General features: G+C 39.9%; 1 protein-coding gene across 5 annotated transcripts in view; it reads left to right on the top strand.

Annotated features, from left to right (window-relative positions):
* Positions 1 to 20,517, top strand: part of COMMD10 (COMM domain containing 10) — a 219,987-nt gene that overhangs the window by 118,438 nt on the left and 81,032 nt on the right. Inside the window, exon 6 of one of the 5 annotated variants that reach the window (XM_040444279.1) lies at positions 15,700 to 15,907. The exons of the other annotated variants lie outside the window; for them this stretch is intronic. Coding sequence (XP_040300213.1) covers positions 15,700 to 15,729 — 30 coding nt within the window. The 3' untranslated portion in view covers positions 15,730 to 15,907. Of the gene's footprint in view, positions 1 to 15,699; positions 15,908 to 20,517 lie in introns of those variants that run through there. 5 annotated transcript variants of the gene reach the window in all.

Genomic DNA, 20,517 nt, shown 5'->3' on the forward strand with positions numbered 1-20,517 from the left:
TTCTTTCTTTCTTTCTCTCTCTCTCTCTCTCTCTCTCTCTCTCTGTCCCCCTCCCTCCCTCCCTGTCTCTCTTCTTCCCTTTCTCCCCTTCCCTTCCCTTCCCTTCCCTTCCCTTCCCTTCCCTTCCCTTCCCTTCTCTTCTTTTTTCTTGACTACAATAAACTTTCTTCTAGAATAATATGAATTGACTTGGGCTCCCTTTGTCATGCTCCTGTAATTCAGTGTTTATATTCTCAAATATTTGTCTCCACAACCTCTGTTCCTTTTACGTAGACACATTTTAGTGGTTGTAGACTCTTCTCCACCAGCCTTTCTGGATCACAGTAGTGGTTTACCCTGACCACAAGGATGGAACCTCATCAATCATGGAGATATAGAATTAGGTCATAGTGAACATTAAAGAAGCAACATCACCTTTTACTCTGGCACCCGTGGGGAGGATCATTATTTACCAAAAGAAAACAGATTGAGCGAAAGTCTATTAGAGTGACTATGTTATGTGCCATTACTGAAACATAGTTATGCGATAAATTCTCAAGGGTTGAGCTGTTTTCAATGTTATGTATGAGAACACACTTTATGGGCTTATAGCTGGGAATTTTATATATATGTGGTGATAGAGGAACAGTGTAACATTTATAAACTTGGAGGCAAGGTAATGTGATGGCTTTGGGGTCTTTGGGATGAAATGCTTCGAATCCTGACCCCCTTCACTTAGTAGCTTTATAACTGTGTGGAGGTTACTTTGACCTCTCTGGGCCTCAGCCTCCTATTGTGCAAAATGGAAATAATATGATTTCCTGGCAAGAATTTTGTGAGAATCGAATGCAGTTACATACAGAAAATGCCAAATGAAATGTTCGGCACATGTAGATTTTTCCCCCAAAGAAAAATAGATTCTGCTGCTAAATATAGAAGGGGAGAGATTAAAAAAAAAAAAAAAAAAAAAAAAAAAAAAACGTTTCTGCATGATTCGCTAGAGCTTTGTGCCCCTAAACCTCTAGATTGTCTCAGCCTAAGGGGTCCACTATGATCTTAGCATGGATGTGTGTTTGAGAAAGGCATGGAATTTTTTTATATTTTTGTTTGCCTTGAACAAAAGGTCCATTTGTGCTCTGAGGTTGTAGGTGGCTGCTGGATAGAAGGATACGTATAGGAAGGAGGAGGTCGTGCAAGGGCAATTTAACAGGCCCCAGTCTACCTTCTGGCAGAGCAGCTCTACCTCTCTGTTTTACCTTTTGTATTTTCATGGAAGGTATTGAATGAACAAAAGGGTCTGTGTTTTTCAGAAGAGTTTGCACAACCCAAAGCAGGCTCAGGTACCCCATTCCTGGACTTCCCTTTCCCTCAGGTCTCACTCTGCTTTTCCCTCAGCCTTCTAAAGTTTGTGGGAAAGGGTGGGGCAGGGAAGGATGTCCACTTCCAGGCTGTGTTATTGGTGGAGTTCTCAGCCAACAAAGCATGGAAAGCCCAGTGTCCTGTGCACAGAGGAGGGCATTCCTGGTGGAAGCGTTCCTTGGCCTCTTTACCTCTATAGTTGATCACTCACACAGAGCCACCTTTTGAGCCGTTATCAGAAATTTTGATTTAACTTTGAAGTAACAGCTACTGATGACTTCTTCTCTGCCTTTAGTTGACCCTTCTGGATTTTCCTTCTTTATCCATCTTGGACTCTTGTGTTCTCCAGCTCTTTCCCTACTACCCTTCCCTGCACCTGGCCACGAGAACTCTGACTCTGGGTGAATCTGTCTGTGTGCGCTCTGCCATCCAGCACTGTTGGAGAAGATAACACACACATTGGGTGCATTCATTGCTTGTAGTTTTCTGAGCTCTGGCTTCTGTCTCTTCCAGTTCTCTGAGTGGCCCCTCTGCCTTCTGTGCTCAGTATCTTCTTCTCTGTTGGCCTCTCACTGACAACATGTAAATAAACATGCTCAAAGGAGCCCAAGCATCACATGAAAATAACAATTGAGCCCATTCACTGCTTGAGGTACAGCCCTCTCTTGTCTCACAAACTTTTAATGTTTATTTGTTTTTGAGACACACACACACACACACACACACACACACACACACACACACACACAGAGAGAGTACAGTGGGGGAGGGGCAGAGAGACAGAGACAGAATCTGAAGCGGGCTCCAGGCTCCCAGCTGTCAGCACAGAGCCCAATGCGGGGCTCGAACCCACGAACTGGGAGATCATGACCTGGGCTGAAGTCGGACTGAGCCACCCAGTCGCCCCATCATGAATTTTTATTTAAAATCCATTGTTTATTTTCATGGTCCACGCAGTTTCTCCTCCTATAACCGAAACTGCTTGTGTAAATGCGTTTCACTTCCCTGCTTACTAATGTCCAGCAGCTTGTGTTCCCGCATGAGGGAGTCTCATATGTGCTGCCTTATGTTCACGCCCTTCTGCTCCTCCTTTCCGCTCAGGCACACGACCTTCATTTCCTCATGTACACTTACTTTTTTACTTATACTATGTTTTTACAGATTCTGTTCCTTCTTCCTGGAAAACAATAATCAGACTTTCTGTTGGGTCATCTCCTGAGAGAAGTTTTCCCCTGACCTGACCTGACCAGGCTTGGTCCTCCTGCTTCGTAACTCCCTCTTCATATCATTTGTCACATTTGTGGCTATCCTTTTACTGCCTTTCTTCCTATGTCTTTCAATGTGGCTTCTAGAGAATTGGCATCTCGTTGGTCATGAGAGCTGGTACTCGTAAGGAGTCCAAGGAATATATGTTTAAGAAATGACTGAGTAGGGGTGCCTGGGTGGCTCAGTCAGTTGAGTGTCCGACTGTTGATTTCGGCTCAGGTCATGATCCCAGGGTCATGAGATCGAGTCCAGTGTCAGACTCCACACTGAACGTGGAGCCTGCTCGAGATTCTCTTTCTCTCTCTCTCTCTCCCCTGCTCGCATGCACTCTTGCTCTCTAAGATTAAAAAAAAGAAAGAAACGACGAACTAAAGGAACAGCTTTATCTCTCCCTAGTTCAGTAGATCAGTATGTCTTTGGCCTTGGGAGAACTTCTTTTTCCTTGGTAGAGTAATAAGTTTTTAAAAAAATTTTTTTTTTCAACGTTTATTTTTTTGGGACAGAGAGAGACAGAGCATGAGCGGGCGAGGGGCAGAGAGAGAGGGAGACACAGAATCGGAAACAGGCTCCAGGCTCTGAGCCATCAGCCCAGAGCCCGACGCGGGGCTCGAACTCACGGACCGTGAGATCGTGACCTGGTTGAAGTCGGACGCCTAACCGACTCCGCCACCCAGGTGCCCCTAGAGTAATAAGTTTTAAGTGGAGGTGAAACTGTTAGTTTCTCTACTGGAGTTTATGACTACAGTGTAGTCAATTGTACATAATAGCTGCAGAGTATACATACTTTTTCCTTATGGTTTTCTGCTTTTTGCTCTTTTAAAAAAACTAGAGGGGCACCTGAGTGGCTCAGTTGGTTGAGCCTCTAAGTCAGGCTCAGCTCTGGTCTTGATCTCAGGGTCTTGAGGTCAAGCTCCACGTCAGGCGCTGCACTGACGGTGCGGATCTTGCTTGGAATTCTCTCTCTCCCTCTCTCTGCCCCACCCCTTCTCAAAAATAAATAAACATTAAAAAATTAGAAAACAAGAGTAACCTTTATGTTATTTGCACAGCTACTTTATTGGTGTAAAAAAAAATCCCCTGTCAACCTATCTACATATGAATATGACAAAGAACAGTGACACTATTTGGGCTCTACTATAAAGTAGATTACATGATCTCTTAATTACTTCATGTATTCACATTTACATGTAAATATGTTCCTAGCGTATTTCAATTCAAACTCACAACATAAATGGAGAAATGACTGCAGTTTATATTTAACGGAGCTGAGAAAACATATTGTGGTAATTAAACTTTTTTTTTTAAACAAAAGCTTTTTTTATAAATAATATAGCTGGCTTCCAAGTACTTGTACTTTAATGAAAACAAGCCAATGTTGCAAGCCAAATTTTCCTCTTAAATACTTCCTTTATATCTTATGCTTTATTTTCTCTAAATTATAGTTCTGTGTTCGGGGTTGAATTCTAAGAGAGTAATAATGGACTGTACCCTGGAGCCACAAAACTGGTTTGGTAATACAGGAGCCAGGTGACACCTTTTCCCCTCCAAGTGTGTAGATGCGTGGTGTGGACGGGGATCTGCAATTATTCTGTCAGTGGACAGCAGAGTAGTGACCCCGTTCATTTCCACTGGCCATAATGGAAAGCGGCCTAGATGCACACGGTACTGACTGCTTGACCAGTTACACTCAGGGTGGAGAAGGAAATAACCTGTACGTGACCTGCCATAACCCACCTCAGAAGCCAAACTCTGATTGCATTCCAGGTCTATCAATTGCATGGTTAAGCCCGCCTGACTTAAGTAAAGCATGTTGTACTGGCAGGGTAAATTAGGGAAGGGGGCAGGAAATGGGAGTTTATAGAATTCTTTCTGCTGGAATTAGAGCTAAATAGTTGATTCAGAATAATCCGTGTGCTTACTTTCTACCAATAATTGTGTGATTTGGGAAATTACCTTTGTTGTGTTCCTTTTTAATGACGATCTATCAATCATATGGTGCCGCATAATTACTTAAATTCTGCTTTTAGGAGAATAATAAATTACATTTATTCAAGGCTCATTATAAGTCAGGATTTATTCTAGTTGCTGTGGTCCTGCCTCCCACTGAGTGGAGGCACTGATGCCAGCAGTGATGGCTCTAGCACTTTGAGCAGGTGCTTCCTAGTGTGACCCATCCTTCGCATGATTTTGGTCACAGCTCTGGCTTCCTGGTGCCCCTTAGTTCCAGCTTGTTTCCCAGTTCTGTTTCTTCACCATCATCCTTTTGTGTCCCTTTCTGTTTAAGTTCTCTGCAACCAAGAACTCTAACTGGTACAATGATTTTTGGCAAAAATCAATCTCTATTTGGAAATCTATCCCCCTTTTTAATTTTTTTTGGCAGCCATAGCTGTCAAAACCTTGTATTTCAGGTAACATAGTACTAGGGAATTTGAAGGATGGAAAATAGAAGTTTAAATGCTTTGAGTCGTGGTATCAGAAGGAAACAGTAATGAAAGTCTAATAATGAATTACAATTTTCAAGGACGTATTCCTAGTTTTCAGCACACTAGAAAACTTACAGAATTTTTTTGTAGATGTTATTGTCTGTTCACGTAATTTTTTTAAATGTTTATTTGAGAGAGAGGGAGAGAGAATCCCAAACAGGCCTCCTGTGAGCACAGAGCCCAACACGGGGCTCAAACTCATGAACCGTGGCATCATGACCTGAGCCAAAATCAAAGAGTCCTAACACTTAACCGACCAAGCCATCCAGGTGCCCCGTTCACATAATTTTTATTATGAAAAGATGTAATTTGTAATAGGCATGTATCCTTGATATCCTGAAAAACATCCTTTCGGTTTTCCTTTGAAGAATCCACCGTTTCCCTGCTCTTGGGGTCAGGTCTCACTGACCACCCATCTCAGAGATGGTGTATGTGACTTATGTTAATCAGCAGCAAGCACCTTGCACCTCCTTGGACACATTAATTGGTCCAGGTTGAGTAAGTAGAGTACATATCAGTATGCAGCGCCTTCAAGGTCTACTATAGCCTCACACATCACAGGGAGCCTGAGGAGGAGACCAACATCTCAGGAAGTAGAACTAAGAGAATGGAGAGAGACAAACTGAGTCCTGATTATATATTTTGAAGCCTAAATCCAGTTATTTCTGAAGCTATCCCTATTCCTCCACTTTTTAAAAAAAATTTTTCTTATTTATTTATTTTGAATAAAAATAATATTCAAGATGGAGGGAGGGAGGGAGGGAGAGAGAGAGAGAGAGAGAGAGAGAGAGAGAAAGCACACACACAAACAGGGGAGAGGCAGAGAAGGAGACACAGAATCCCAAGCAGGCTCCATGCCATCAGTGCAGAGCCCAGTGTGGGACTCGAACTCATGAACTGTGAGATGGTAACCTGAGCCAAGATCAAGAGTTGGATGCTTAACTGACTGAGCCACCCAGGTGTCCCTCCTACGCTTTTAATCCTGTGAGACAACGTTATTACCTTTTTGCTTATGCCAGTTGGGTTAGGTTTTTTGTCACTGGCAATCAAGAGTTCTAGTTCCTTTGGAATGTGAATGCTGCATCATCTTGAGTTTTTTCATGATACATTGCAACAACATTTTAAGACTAACTTTTAATTTATATCTTAATTACATACTGTTTTCATATGTGAAATATTAATAAAGAAAAGCAGCTAAGACTTGAAGGTGACGTACGAATCCAGAAAGAGATGACTAGGAAAATTCAAACCTTCAATTCTGTAAGCACTTTGAAGTAGCTGCATTTTTACTTTCTATATGATTTAAATCTCTAAAACATGAATTTGGGAAATGCAAACTTAAAAAGAATAGGTAGGTCATGTAAAATGTGTATGCAAAAGAATAAAATTAAAACAAACATATTACAGACAGTTGCTGGATTATTTGCAGGCATCTGATCTGTAATAAGCGTTTCCCTACATTTTATACTGTCTTGTTGCCTTATTATATAACTGTCTCTGGTTTTGACATTGTACCATTGTGATTTTCTATCAGACATCATCACGGAAAATAGGACTTCATGAAACAGAGTCATACTACTTTCAGATTTTGTACATAGATAGATATCCTAAGTAGGGATGCCTGAGTGGCTCTGTCAGTTAAGCGTCTGACTTTGGCTCGGGTCACAATCTCACAGTTCATGAGTTTGAGCCTAGCCTCAGGCTCTGCACTTACAGCGCAGAACCTGCTTCGAATCTCCCCCACTCACACATGTGAACAAAATAAATAAACATTAAAATTATCTATAAATATTGCCCTTAACTGCCCCAAACTCATTCTAGATCCCTGTATTTTCACCCTTCACTAGTCATCTTGAGCTGAAATTGAAACTGCTTTTCTTCATTTACCTTCTTGGTTCCCACATCCTCGGGCACTGGAGTGGAGGAAGAAAAGAACCAATCAATGAAGGCATTCCCCAGGGAGGATGACCTCAAGAGCAAACCCTCAGAAGCCTGTTAGTAAGGATTCTTTTGGGTGCTAGCATCCTGTTGTGAGCTAACTTACATGAAGTTAGTCACCGGGTCAGGTAGCAGCCCTGAAACACGAAGACGCAAATCTCTAACCTCAGTCATGGCAGGATTCAGGGGCTCAGGCAGTGTCATCACAGCTTTGGGTCTGCATCCTTCAGCACTGCCTTCTTCTTGTCGGCTTTGTCTCCAGCAGGTACCGTCCATGGATGGCACGCGCCCAGATATATAGCATTCTCACAGTCCCAGATTTCAGATAAGTGTGAATGACTGTTGTTTTTCCAAGTGGCAATTAAAAATCTCTAGGGAAAAAAAAAAAAGGCACTGACCCTCCTTGGTCCTTGTCACCAGGATTGGGGGGAGGCCACAGGATTGATTAGTATCACACTGAACTGGACTAGTGATATTTCCAAAAAAGCAACGATGCCAGTGAGGAAAGTACACGTGTCCTCTTCAAGAGGGCCGATCTCCTTCTCACAGCAAGCTGTTCTCTTACTTTTCCTTCACTATCTGCTGTACCGTTCTTGACTTCAGTGAAGTTGCCTCCTTTTTAAAAGATGAAAATACTGCTCCTGGTAGGATTTAGTTTAGTTATGCTCAGTGTCAATTAGATCAGAATACTTTCTTCTGATTTATGGCCGGGATCACCTGTGTTGAAGGACTGGGGATTTGGGCCGTGGAAAGTAAAGTACGTATTTTGAAGCACGGCCATGTGGCCAAGGGGTAGACAGAGTGGACCTTGGAAGCCATGTGGACCTGGGTATGACTTTTCCACTCCCCAGCTGTATGACTTGAGGCAGGTCACGTCATTCTTCAAAGCTTGATTTTTTTTAAACCTGTAAGATAAAAACGATACCTATCTCATACAGTGAAAATATGAAAATTAGTGGCAAACTACATAAGGCGTTTGTCGCAATGCCTAGCACATAATGGATGACCAGTAAGGGATTGCTGACACTACTCCACCTACTGACAACAGTAATAATCAACATTTGTCCACTGCCATCCCTGTTTCTAGACAGTCCTCAACTACCTGGAATCAAGAATTCACAATGGTTCCATAGTTCAGCCCCGTTAAGGTCCACATTGAATTTTACCAGAATCTGGAAGCCTAAGTGCTGTTCATGACATTGGGTCCATGGAGATATTTTTCTTCCACATGAAGAAAATATATTTTTGTAGTAGAACTCCTTCTTGAGTGGAGTTAGCCTCCATTTGCTGTGTCTTTAAATTGTATCCCATTGTACCTTTTATGAGGGGCAGGCAGTCCAACGAATAAGGGTCAGAATCTGTTTAATGAATGCATAAAGTATATTCACGGAGGCTTTTGACTGCTGTATAAGAACTTGTATCATGATCGTGTGGCTTGCTTTGGGGGCTCCTTAACTGGGGGCTGCTTAACTGGGAGGAGCTACACGTGAAATTTCAAGCTTTTTCATTTTGTCTGTGTATTCAGATGTTTAGCATTTCACTTTAAAAGTCCTGTCAAAACTTGCGGCCCTTTATAGTGGTGGGCTGGTGGACTCAGTATGAGGAAGTGTGGTTATGGTAAGCAGGCAAGGAATTCTCCTGGAGACTCTCTTATCGTTGTGAACACAGATCTCTATGAAAGCTGCACAGATATGCCAGGATACATGTACACAGCCAGATAGCAGGTGGTCGAGTGAATCTGTTGTCCCTGGTTTTATCAATAATATACAGTGCAGATGGATATTTTTTAAGGGTTTAAATAAAATAACTTTAAATTTTTTTAAAGTTAGCTAACATACAGGGTGTACAGTGTGCTCTTGGCTTCAGGAGTAGATTCCCATGATTGAGATGGATATTTTTAAAGGCTATTTGTATTCAGAGAATTTGGAGTAATTGTACTTATGCATATTTGCAAAAGTTATTTTCCACTTTCAACTCTTTCAACTGCTTTGTTGTCAGTGAGAGAAAAATCGTGGATGAATAATCTTACACACACAGAGCCATAAGGGTGACTTTCTAGTATAAAAATCTTAATAGCCAAATCTGTTAATACTCCCTATGCCTGTGCTGGTTAATGTAGGTGATTATCCCATGAGGTTTAAGGTGTCAGAGTTACAAAGTTGATATTGTACTGGTTTCATTTAAGAAAGAAAGTTAAGGGCGCCTGGGTGGCTCAGTTGGTTGAGCATCCAACTCTTGGTTTCAGCTCAGGTCATGATTTCACAATTCGTGAGTTCGAGCCCCGTGTCAGGCTCTGTGCTAACAGTGCAGAGCCTACTTAGGGTTCTCTCTCTCTCCCTCTTTCTTCCCCTCCCATGCTTTCTCTTTCTCTCTCAAATTAAATAAACTTAAAAAAAAGAAAGAAAGTACACTGTTTATGGCTATAAATTGTGTACGGCGTGCTGTTTTCAAACATCCCTCATGGTGTTATTAGTCACAGAAATATGTATGTGTATATGAATGGCTCATTCTAGTCTAATGTAATGATTGGGGAAATAGCTAATACGGTATATTCTGAATTATGTGCCTGGGTAGCATATTATTAATTTTCAAATTTACCAAGAAGGCACTAAAAACCTAACAAATAATGGATATTGGTTTTGTGTGACAGATGATTTTCTAAATAAAGCTTAGAAGAGTTGCTATACCTGTATTCCTGTCTTCCAATATGTACATGAGTAACATCTTGATGTGGAGTGTTTTCCCTTTATAGATTGTTAGTAAATTTGTATCAGAAGTATATAATCAAGAAAGGGTAATTGTTTCTGCCAAATATCTATCTTTTTTTTATCTTTTCTGCAGTAAACACTTCTGGCATCTTTTAATGTGAGGATGTCTTTCACATTTCACATAATGTAGTTTACAATTATAGGATCGTCATCATGTTCAGTTTTGGAAGAGACCATAAAGGTCATTTCATTCATTCCCCCGTCCATTTGATGGTAATGTGCTTTGTAGGTTTACTATGAAATTAACACCTTGGGTAACATTTTTTTTTATACTTTCTCAAATGTCCTTGACTTTTCTTGTAAACAGTTTGTTTTTTCCCTTTCTTGCCAATAAGAATTATAAGTACAGCTGAGGACAGAATTTTATTTTTATAGAAATAGAGCATCTGTGGAAGAATTCCGCTACTTTAGCTACCTTTATGAAAGTGCAGGGAAGTCTCCGTTACCATATCGGCCCCCATGGAGGTGGCCAGTTACCGTTTGAGCAGAATTCATTTCAGATATGGAAGCATGGGGAGCACGTTGCTCGACCTGCCTACGTTAAGTGTGGAGCTAGAGGTAGAGGCAGACTTGAAGCCTACTAGCCCCGGTTCTCAAGTCAGTTCAGAGCCAGAGCGATAGGTGCTTTCTTTCCTCGTGGTTATCACGTGGAAGGCTTGAAACCAAAGATGTAAAGCGAGTTGCCCCACATCGTGTCCCCCTCCCCTCACAGACATAGTCTCGGTGAATTTTGGTCATTTTTTTTCCACCGCACATGTACACACCCCACATGCAGTTTTGATTAGCTCTAGAAAAACTCAAGCCTTAAGGCAGGTTATCTTCAGAAATGTCCATTGCTCCCCTTAAAGGGAAAGACTTCAATTATTAGTTACAGTTGGAGAAAGAAGAGGAAACCTAGAGGGGGCACTTTAATTGTCAAGTACAATTTGATTTCATCCTTGCTATATATTGGAGATGTGTGCTTTCCAGTAGATGTTCACCTGTGATTGCCAGTGTCTTGCCTTTACCTGATGCTATAAAGGATTCCTAATACTATACTGACGTCGGCTTGGTTGCTGTGGAAATCATTGTAATGTCATAAGCTGACACCCTGACAATACTGTAGCATTAAAGGAAGGGAATAAGAAGTTGCTGTTTGGTTTGGAGTCTATAAAGCAGATTCCTGGAAGGTCTTTGATTTATCCAAAGTTACATAGCCCGTGAATGCCAGAAGTGGGACTAGAACCTAAATTTTTGCACTCTCAATCCAATTTTCTTTCTCCCGTGCTAAACTCTACTTTTCTGAAAAGGAATATGAGGGGTGCCTGGGTGGCTCAGTCGGTCGAACATCCAATTAATTCTTGGTTTCGGCTCGGGTCATGATCTTCACGGTTTGTTGAGATCGAGCCCTGCATCTTGCTCTGTGATGACAGTGCCTGTTTGGGATTCTCTGCCTCTCTCTATTTCTGCCCCTCCCCTGCTCGTGCGCTCCCTCTCTTTCTTTCTCAAAAATAAATAGATACCACTTAAAAAAAAATAAAAGGAATATAAACTGGTTCATATAGGGAAATGTTACACTGAGGCTTAAGTTAGTGTTTCTGATCCTATACTCATTTAGGTGTTTTCTGTTCTTCTCCTCTTCTCTGTACCTTCTTTGATTTTCCTTTTGAACCTGGTTCCTCTGCTGAATAGTTACATATAAATGGCAAGTATTTGTACTGCTTTGAGGAAAAAATAATGTCTAATAATGTAACCCTTTCTTATAGGCAGAAGGAGAACTGGAACACAAATCTGTCTTTCCTTTTGCTCACTGGAATTTACAGAATACATGAAAATCAATTGTAATATGCAAACAAAAGCATCATGCAGTCACAGCTTATATGCTTAATAAGAATTCAGCACGGTAATTATATTGCAAAGTTTAGCATCATTGTACTTCATTTTCCCATGAATATTTGAACTTACTTATAACGGATGTCTGCGTGTGAACTTGTTATTTACTGTGGAGGTCGGAATATAGGATATTAAGGAAGACATTCAAGTAGAACTTGATTTGCCTTATGAGCTCCCAGGTTCCCACAGCAATTTTAGGCAACACATGCTGCTTTACTGGAAGAGTAACTAGAGGATAGAGTCTGATCACTCTCTACCTCCCCTGGTAAGCCTTCTGTTTGTTTTGTGAATTTAGTAGCTAAAGGTGCATGATAAAACTTACCATCTCTGTTAGATGCTGCTAAATCAGACAGTAATAAAATGGCTCCCAGGCTCCAGCAGCTCTTCTTTTTATTCCATTAAACATCGATTTCCTAGATGGTCATACATATGGTGTGTCTAAAACCTTACTCGGAAAGTGCTAAAATCCACGACGTCCATTTTAAACTCCCAAGTGCAAGGGAGGAGGGAGCTTCCTCATAAGTGTACACGTTCTTCCAACAAATGCAAGAAAACAGAATTTTTGGTAGAAATTTATCATTACTTTTCTGACCATCATATGATTTGCCTGGCAATATAAAACAATTCCCTGCAGTCCCTCCCATTTAATTGCTGGAGCAGAAAAGTACATTAAATCTTAATTAGCCATACTACCTATGGTAGCATCTGGTGTTATTGAGTTTTCACCGGCATCTAGAAGCGGCACGGTAATCATTCCTTACCTGGAGGAAGATTCCACCATTCTGTTTCATTTGGTAGTTTTTCTCGTCTTTCTTTCATTACATGATTTGTTGAACAAAAAGTGTATATTCAGGCACATGATTCATTACAAAGATATACACATGCATGCATACACATGTGCATACATACAGACATGTTCACAACATATGTGTTGTGTGTGTATATATATATATATGTATTGTATATATGTGCGTGTGTGTGTGTGTGTGTGTGTGTGTGTGTGTGTGTGTTCCTGTCTAAATAGTATAGCATTTTATACCTTGGTAAAACATAAAATAACAACCAAAAAATAAGGTTGTGATGGCTTCTTTTAAAGAAACCTAAGACATGACGTTAGTTTCTTGAGCACCTTCACAACACAGATGTTAGGAAAAGTTGAGGATTGTTAATATGGTTTAGACATTTTGGTTTTTCCTTTTCTTCATCCTCTCAGTTACATATTTGCTTCCTGTTATTCGCAGTGTTCCTTATTTGTCTGAAACACTTTGCATTCCACCTCCACTGCTTCTCTTCTCTCCTTTGTTAGTTTACATGCATTACTGACATGCTAGAATCTGAAAGTGAAAAGGAAATTTGGAAACAAAGCTGAATAAAATCTCATCATTCTTAATTCTGAAGATGGTTGCCTGAAATTATTAGCTCATTGCTGAATTGTCTTCAAGTCAAGCATTCAGCATATCAGCTCCTAGGTGGTTCAAAATTAGTTGATAGTCGCAGTATATGCCTGTGTATTGTGCACTATTCCTGAAGGAGATTTCCGCAGGTTGATCGTGAATTTTGGGCCAGCTGAACTTTTAAACTTGCTAATCCATTTGTTCCACTGAGTAGTCTTAGAGTTGAAATAGCAGTTTCCACTTCACTTATGCGTAGGTGAACCCATGCACACATTTATCATTGATTTCCAGCCCTGAAACTATGTAGAAGTTAGAAGAGTTTGCTTGTTTATATTTAAAGGAGGGAGACCATTTTGAGGGTGTTTTCCTGAAAATATGATTGGTAAAATAAAAATTAAAATTCATATTTACTTTATGGGAAATAAACTATCAGAAGCAAACCTCTTTTGCCGATACTTGAGTTAGATACATTCCGACCAAGACAGGTTCTTCTTCTGTCTGACTTTCCTTTGAGAAGCAGGGACACTCCATGATGTTGGGCTGATAGGCAGGAGGCAGCAATCAGCGCTCCCCCTCTTTCTTCCTCCCAAAATATTATGAATGGAAATGTTGTGTTCAGATAACTGCAACACTATGACATAGCTTTTTTCTTCCACTATTTTAGTGAACCTTTTTAATTTTTTAAGAATTAAGGTGAGTGGGGACCCCTGGGTGGCTCAGTTGGTTGAGTGTCCAACTTTGGCTCAAGTCATGATCTCACAGTTCGTGAGTTTGAGCCCCACATGGGGCTCACTGCTATCTGCATAGAGCCCGCTTTGGATGTTCCGTCCCCCTCTCTCTCCCTCCCCTCTCTCTCTCAAAAATAAATAAGCTTTATAAAGAAAGAATTAAGGTTAGTGAACTTGAAGAGACCATCTGAAGTACTTTTTATTTTATTGAATTGAATTGAATTGAATTGGGTAGATTTTCTGTTAATAAAATTGTTGCCTTACTATGTGCATTGCATTATATGTTAAAATCTGGAATACTTTTGGTCCTTTTACTCCTATAATGTTGAAATAATAATTTAATTTCTAGGTATTATGTCTAATAGCTGTGTTTTGAATTGATATGAATTGCATTATGTTTTCTTACTAATAGTTGAGATGAATCTATATAACCAAGTCTGGGCCCACTGAAATGAGTAATCTCCAGTATAGTAGTAGGAGTAGAGATTTCTTGAATGGCTGGATTCTTCTTCTTGGTCCTTCAAGGATTGCATAAAGATAAGACAGGTGCTCTATCTCACTCGTCAGATTTTCTGAATGAATTTCAGAACATTGCCTTATCAGAGAAGGGTGAAAATCTCTCTCTCTCTCTCTTTTTTTTTTTTATATCACACTCACCACCTCCGATATTGTTTTTCATTCTTTCTTTTGGCCATTATTTAACTAGACCCTACCATGAGCCAGGCATTGTTCAAAGCTCTACCAATAAGTGACCATAATAGTTCTTCATGAAGTTGCGATTTAGTAGATATGGTATGTAAGAGTGTAGATTCCAAAGTCACACTACCTTGGTTTTACTCTCAGTTGCACCACTAGTGATCGGATGGGTCACCTAACCATCTGTGTCAGGTTCCTCCCTTCTACAATGAATATCACAACTCTATATTAAATGAGATAAAGCAGAGCTTAAATGAGATAACACCGATCACACTGAAGTTAGGAAAGGGAACATCTGGGCTCCTATCTTTAACCCACAAAAGTGAGTCGACCAGCTTTATTCAATTTATAATCACTTTATTTCACTTTGGGAGCCTTTTCCCAGCTCTCCTATAATGTTGGGAGTATACTCTGTTCACCTTTCCTTGTTTATTTCAAAAGCTCCTTATTTAACGTCTCCTGGCTGGACATAGCCATACATGTAACACCCAGGACTCCCTGTTACACCCACTGTGTAGTCATGGGCAGTTACTCCTTCCTTGTACATGTTGCTAATGGGGATTATTCATTTATTTATTTGAGACTGTATGGTGTCTTTTCAGTTGTGTATTATTTGTCTCTTATTGTAAGCCCTTAGAAGGGAAGAGACCATAGCAGTCTACACGGCAGGCATTTAATAATGGAAATAAGTAAAAACAATTTCCATTTTCAATAGAAGTAAGCATAAGCTTTTTCTCACCAGGCCGTTTATGTGGTTAAGAACAAACAGGGCTGTCAGAACTGTCCTATTATCTTATGCTTTAGATTCAGAGGCATACCTGTTTCTATTGAACCTTTTGTAGAAGGAGTTGCCTTTTTTTTTTCCCCTTCTCAAAGCGTTTACAGTTCTCACTGTATTTGTGGGATGCAGGTGCAATTTCTCCAGTGTAGCTCATTTGTTAGATTAAACATTGGGAGTGTCTGTTTTATTGTGAGTGGTAATTTTCTGAATTTTTACTTTTGTTTTGCTTTTTTATTTTTCTGCGAGATTCTTACTCTCTTTTCACAATTATTAGCATACACACATTTGATTCCTTTCCCATAGCCATTCACTTTTTCCCGTCTTGCTCTAACACCTTTCACAGCTATACAAGTAGATTAATAAATATTCTTCTTTCTTCTTCTAATTTTATGTGGAATGTTTCATTTTTCTTCTGTAATCTTCCTTTCTTTACAGAAACAATCAACTGTAACGCTTCCTGGATAAGTACATACCAAGGCTTTGTAAACCTGGCATTTGAAATTTTTATTGTTGTTCAAGAGGAAAGGTTGTCTGAACTGACCACCAACCACATACGCTGCCATTTTGGTGCAACAAATCTGTCAGTTAAGACGGATTTTCCAGATAGTATTTCTTGGCATAATAAAAGCAAAGCTACAGAGTACTCTGTATGATTTTTAGTTCTAAAGAAGTAACATGAAAGTATTGCTGTTCTTATCTTGTAGCACAAAAGTAAGCTAGAAGAGTTAGACTTCTTATTTGTCTATTCATATTGTTAGGTTAGTGGTACTGGCTCGCATGTGGTGGTATCACTAAACTTAAACCAAATTACCTGCCTCCTTGTTGAATTACCAGAAGTCAAAATCAAAACCCTGAGGAAAAGGTCAACACTAAAAATAGAATAGTAATTGGTAATAGTGACCTAAAAGGCGATAATAAGATTATGTATGTATATACACACACAAACACACGTATATACAGACATATTCGTGTGTTTATTTGTTTCACTTATAAATCTTTTTCTCCAGGAAGAATAATAATTCTTTGTTTACAAAGTAACTATCGACTGATTGTTGGGATGACAACAGAGGAAGATTTGAAATACAGTCTAAGTATTATTATAGAGAACATACTCTGTACTCTGAGGACTGCCTAATAAATTAGTGTGCATCTGTTGACAGGTAATAGATCATTCTACAAACTTGTTAGTAGATATTGTTATTCATCCAGTCAAACATTCATGAATAGTCTGTCATAATCAGTGTATTCACACCCCACATCCAGTCCATCACAAATCATGTTGTCTCCACTTTCAGAATGTGTATATGTTAAATGTCACTGCTCCCTACCTTTATCACTACTTCCTTCCTTTGGAACCTTATTTCACCTTTTTAGAGACACCTTCCCTGTGCATTTTATCTAAAATAAGACCCCATTTCCCACTTCCACATTCTTCCTCTTTATCCTATTTAATTGTTTTCCATAGCGTTTCTACTTTTTGATATTCTTTTTGTTTTTTAGCTTACATATTAGCTTTGTTTAATTGTTGGTCTTCCCATTAGAATGTGGGTACCATGAGGGTGAGGGATTTGTCCTTGTTATTAATCTGATGGTCTCCAAATGTACAACAGTGCCTGGCCTACCGTAGGTATTCAGGAAAGTGAATATAGGAAGGAGTGATTGCTGCAGAGATCCAGGAACGTGGTGCTGGCCGTTTTCACCAGCATCAGCACAGTGCCTTGACACATTTTCATTTTTAAAAATCAGAGAATGAATGAATGAATGCAGAAATTAGACTTTGGTATTCCACTTTGGGAACTATTTGGGAACTATTTGTTATTGTCGTCTAAAATGGAACATACATATGCCATGTATCCTGGAAATCCCACTTCTAGGTGTATCCCAACTGAAGTACAGAATTGATCACCAAGAGACATGAACGGTGTTGCTCATGGCAGTACTCTTCATGAGGGCCGCAATGTAGAAACTACCCAAATGCCCATGAACAGTAGAATGGATAGATTGTGGTATGGTGATACAATGAAATACTATACACCAATTACAGTATAAATACTACGGCTATATTTAACACCATGGGTAAATCACCCAACTACAACGTTGAGTGAAAGAAGCCAAAGGCAAAAGAATATGTATTCGATAATTTTACTTCTTTGAAGTTCAAATCTGTGTTGTTAGATGTCAGGATAGTATTTACCTTAGAAGGCATAGCACTGGAGGGGGACACGAAGAGAAATTTTCGGGTTCTCCAATGTTTTATACCTTAAAAATACGTTTTGTATTTAAAGACATTACCACACAACAATCCTAGCCTTAGAAGAACTAATGTAATGAAAGAGCAACATAGCAACATTGGGCTGAGTAAAATAAGTGATGTATAAAATGCTTTCAGTAAGCAGAAGCTGGAATCATTAATTTTATTGAGGTATGTGTAAAAAGATGACATTATAAGGACTTGTAATGTCTTTAATATTGCCCTTTGTTGTAAGTGCCAAACGTTTATATAGTATAAAACTTAAAAGTACTTTTCTTTTTAATTAATAGAATCCTCAAAACCAGGTAAGTTTGTGATGAATACACCAAGCACTTTTTAACAGATATTGTGCCTAAGTAAAGGCAGAACTAGAACACTTTTATATAAGAGGGAGAAATTAGATTTCCAGACTGAAAAGTTCAATTTTTAAATCTTTTAAATGACAGCACTCCAAAATGACTGTGGAAATATGTAAACACCATCACAATGCATTGTCAGCACTAAGAAAAATAAAATTTTATATCAGCAATGAATTTCACCGATGAGCCAGTGGAGTGATAAACCAAACACGGATGAGATAGCATTTGACATACCCATCAAATTGGCAAAAATGCGGAGGCCTGGTATTGCCAGATATTTATGTAGGGAAATGAGAATTCTTTATATATTTCTGGTGGCAAAGGAAATTGGTGTAGGCACTTAATTTTTTAAAATTTTTTTAACGTGTATTTATTTTTGAGAGAGAAAGTGAGCGAGAGTGAGCATGAGTGGGAGAGGGGCAGAGAGAGAGGGAGACACAGAATCCGAAGCAGGCTCCAGGCTCTAAGCTGTCAGCACAGAGCCACATGCGGGGCTTAAACCCATGAGCTGTGAGATCGTGACGTGAGCCAAAGTTGGACGCTTAACTGACTGAACCACCCAGGCACCCTGGTGTAGGCACTTTAAAAAGCAGTTACCTAGGAGTTTTGGAGTTGCACAAACCCTATCAGCCTGAAGTTCACACCTCTGTGTGTCAATACCAGAAAGCATTGTACATGTATAGGATGATCATTACATCTTAATAGTGACAAAGTGAAACAATGTGAACGCCTATTCTAAGCTGATAATTAAAGAGGTCTCTGTACCGTGAGATAGAACAAAGTGGAAGAATTCGACTTCTGTGTTACCTTCAGAGATAAATTTCAACAAACAGTGCGGTTTTTTTTTTTTTTCAACGTTTATTTATTTTTGGGACAGAGAGAGACAGAGCATGAACAGGCGAGGGGCAGAGAGAGAGGGAGACACAGAATCGGAAACAGGCTCCAGGCTCTGAGCCATCAGCCCAGAGCCCGACGCGGGGCTCGAACTCACGGACCGTGAGATCGTGACCTGGTTGAAGTCGGACGCTTAACCGACTGCGCCACCCAGGCGCCCCGCTGATTTTTTTTTTAAGCAAGTCGCAAAATGAAGTGTACGGTTTGGCAACAATTTTGTCAAATTTTAAAACAGAACAACAGTATTCTTTTTTAAATATGGTGAAAGTTGCAAGTCTGAAACACTCTCATCGCTCAATAGTATCCCTACAGAGAATATAGTATGGTTCCTTTCTTCTGCAAGGATTTGACTAGAGATTTAGGGGAAGAAAAGTAAAGCATGTAAGTTAACGTTATTTGAAATTGCAGTCAGCAGAATTTCAGTTTGTTGCCTGATATATTACCATGAGATCGTGTTAAATAAAAGAATTTGGTAATTATTTAGCTTGCTGTCTTTACTCATTAGTAAGTCACATAAATTTGTTGAAATTATTTTCATGTTTATTTTTGAGAGAGACAGAGACAGAGACAGGGACAGAGTGCGAGCAGGGGCGGAGGGAGTGTGCAGAGAGAGAGGGAGACACAGAAGCCGAAGCAGGCTCCAGGCTCCCAGCTGTCTGCACATAGCCCAACGCAGGGCTTGAACTCACAAATGGGGAGATCATGACCTGAGCTGACCTCAGACACTTAACCAACTGAGCCACCCAGGCATCACGACTCATGGAATTTCTAGTAAGGTCCAAATCACATATATAGACATTTTTATTTTTCAATTACTTTTTCAAATATATGCAGAATTTTAAATACACGGATTTTGAAGATCAAAAAAACTTTAATACATCTCTATTTTAAACTACATTTTGGGGGCACCTGCGTGGCTCAGTCAGTTAAGCGTCCAACTCCTGATTTGGGCTCGGATCATGATCTCACATTTGGTGAGTTCAAGCCCTACATCGCGTTCCGCGCTGACACCGTGGAGCCAGCTTAGGATTCTCTCCCTCCCTCTCTGCCCCTCCTGGGCTTTTCCTCTCACTCTCTCTCAAAATAAGTGAAATCAACTTTAAAAATAAATAAACTACATTTTACCCATACACACACTCAACAACTCACAAAATAATTATACAGTGATATTAAAGATTATATTATTCAGTGATGTCTAAAACTTGAAATATACATAAGAGACAACAATGTGGAGCAGCTAAGAGAACAGACATGGATCGGGAAGAACTGCCTTTGAATTCCAGCCCTGGCAAGTTAACTGAACTTCCTCTGGTTTTCTCACACCTTGGTAAATTGTGATACCTCCTGCTTCGTTGTGTTGATTAAACGAGAATCTATGTAAACAGCTAAGGTCAGGGCCTCATACCTAGCATACTTGGTAAACCATCAGTATATTAATTCTAACTTCTTTCTCCTGAAAAGCAGTCTGAGAAATATCATTTGGATTTCCATCCCAGCCCTCAAAAGTTGACTTGATCCATCATTTAACTCAGAGTAATGTAAACAGTACCTAGAGTGAAGCAACCATCTGTAGCAGTGGTGTAATGAGAAAATACAGTCAGAGTTCCTATTAGAAAAACCAGAAACACTCTCTCCTAAAAAGTTCTAGGAATAGAAGCAGTAATCCTCTCTCCAGGCACCCTTAACACCTTTTAATAAATCCACATATCTAAGCCAGTGGTGGTGGCTCTGGTTGCCTGGGGCTGGAGC

This window comes from Herpailurus yagouaroundi, unplaced genomic scaffold, assembly GCF_014898765.1.
Source record: "Herpailurus yagouaroundi ecotype Mexico unplaced genomic scaffold, PumYag 192, whole genome shotgun sequence".
NCBI lineage: Eukaryota > Metazoa > Chordata > Mammalia > Carnivora > Felidae > Herpailurus > Herpailurus yagouaroundi.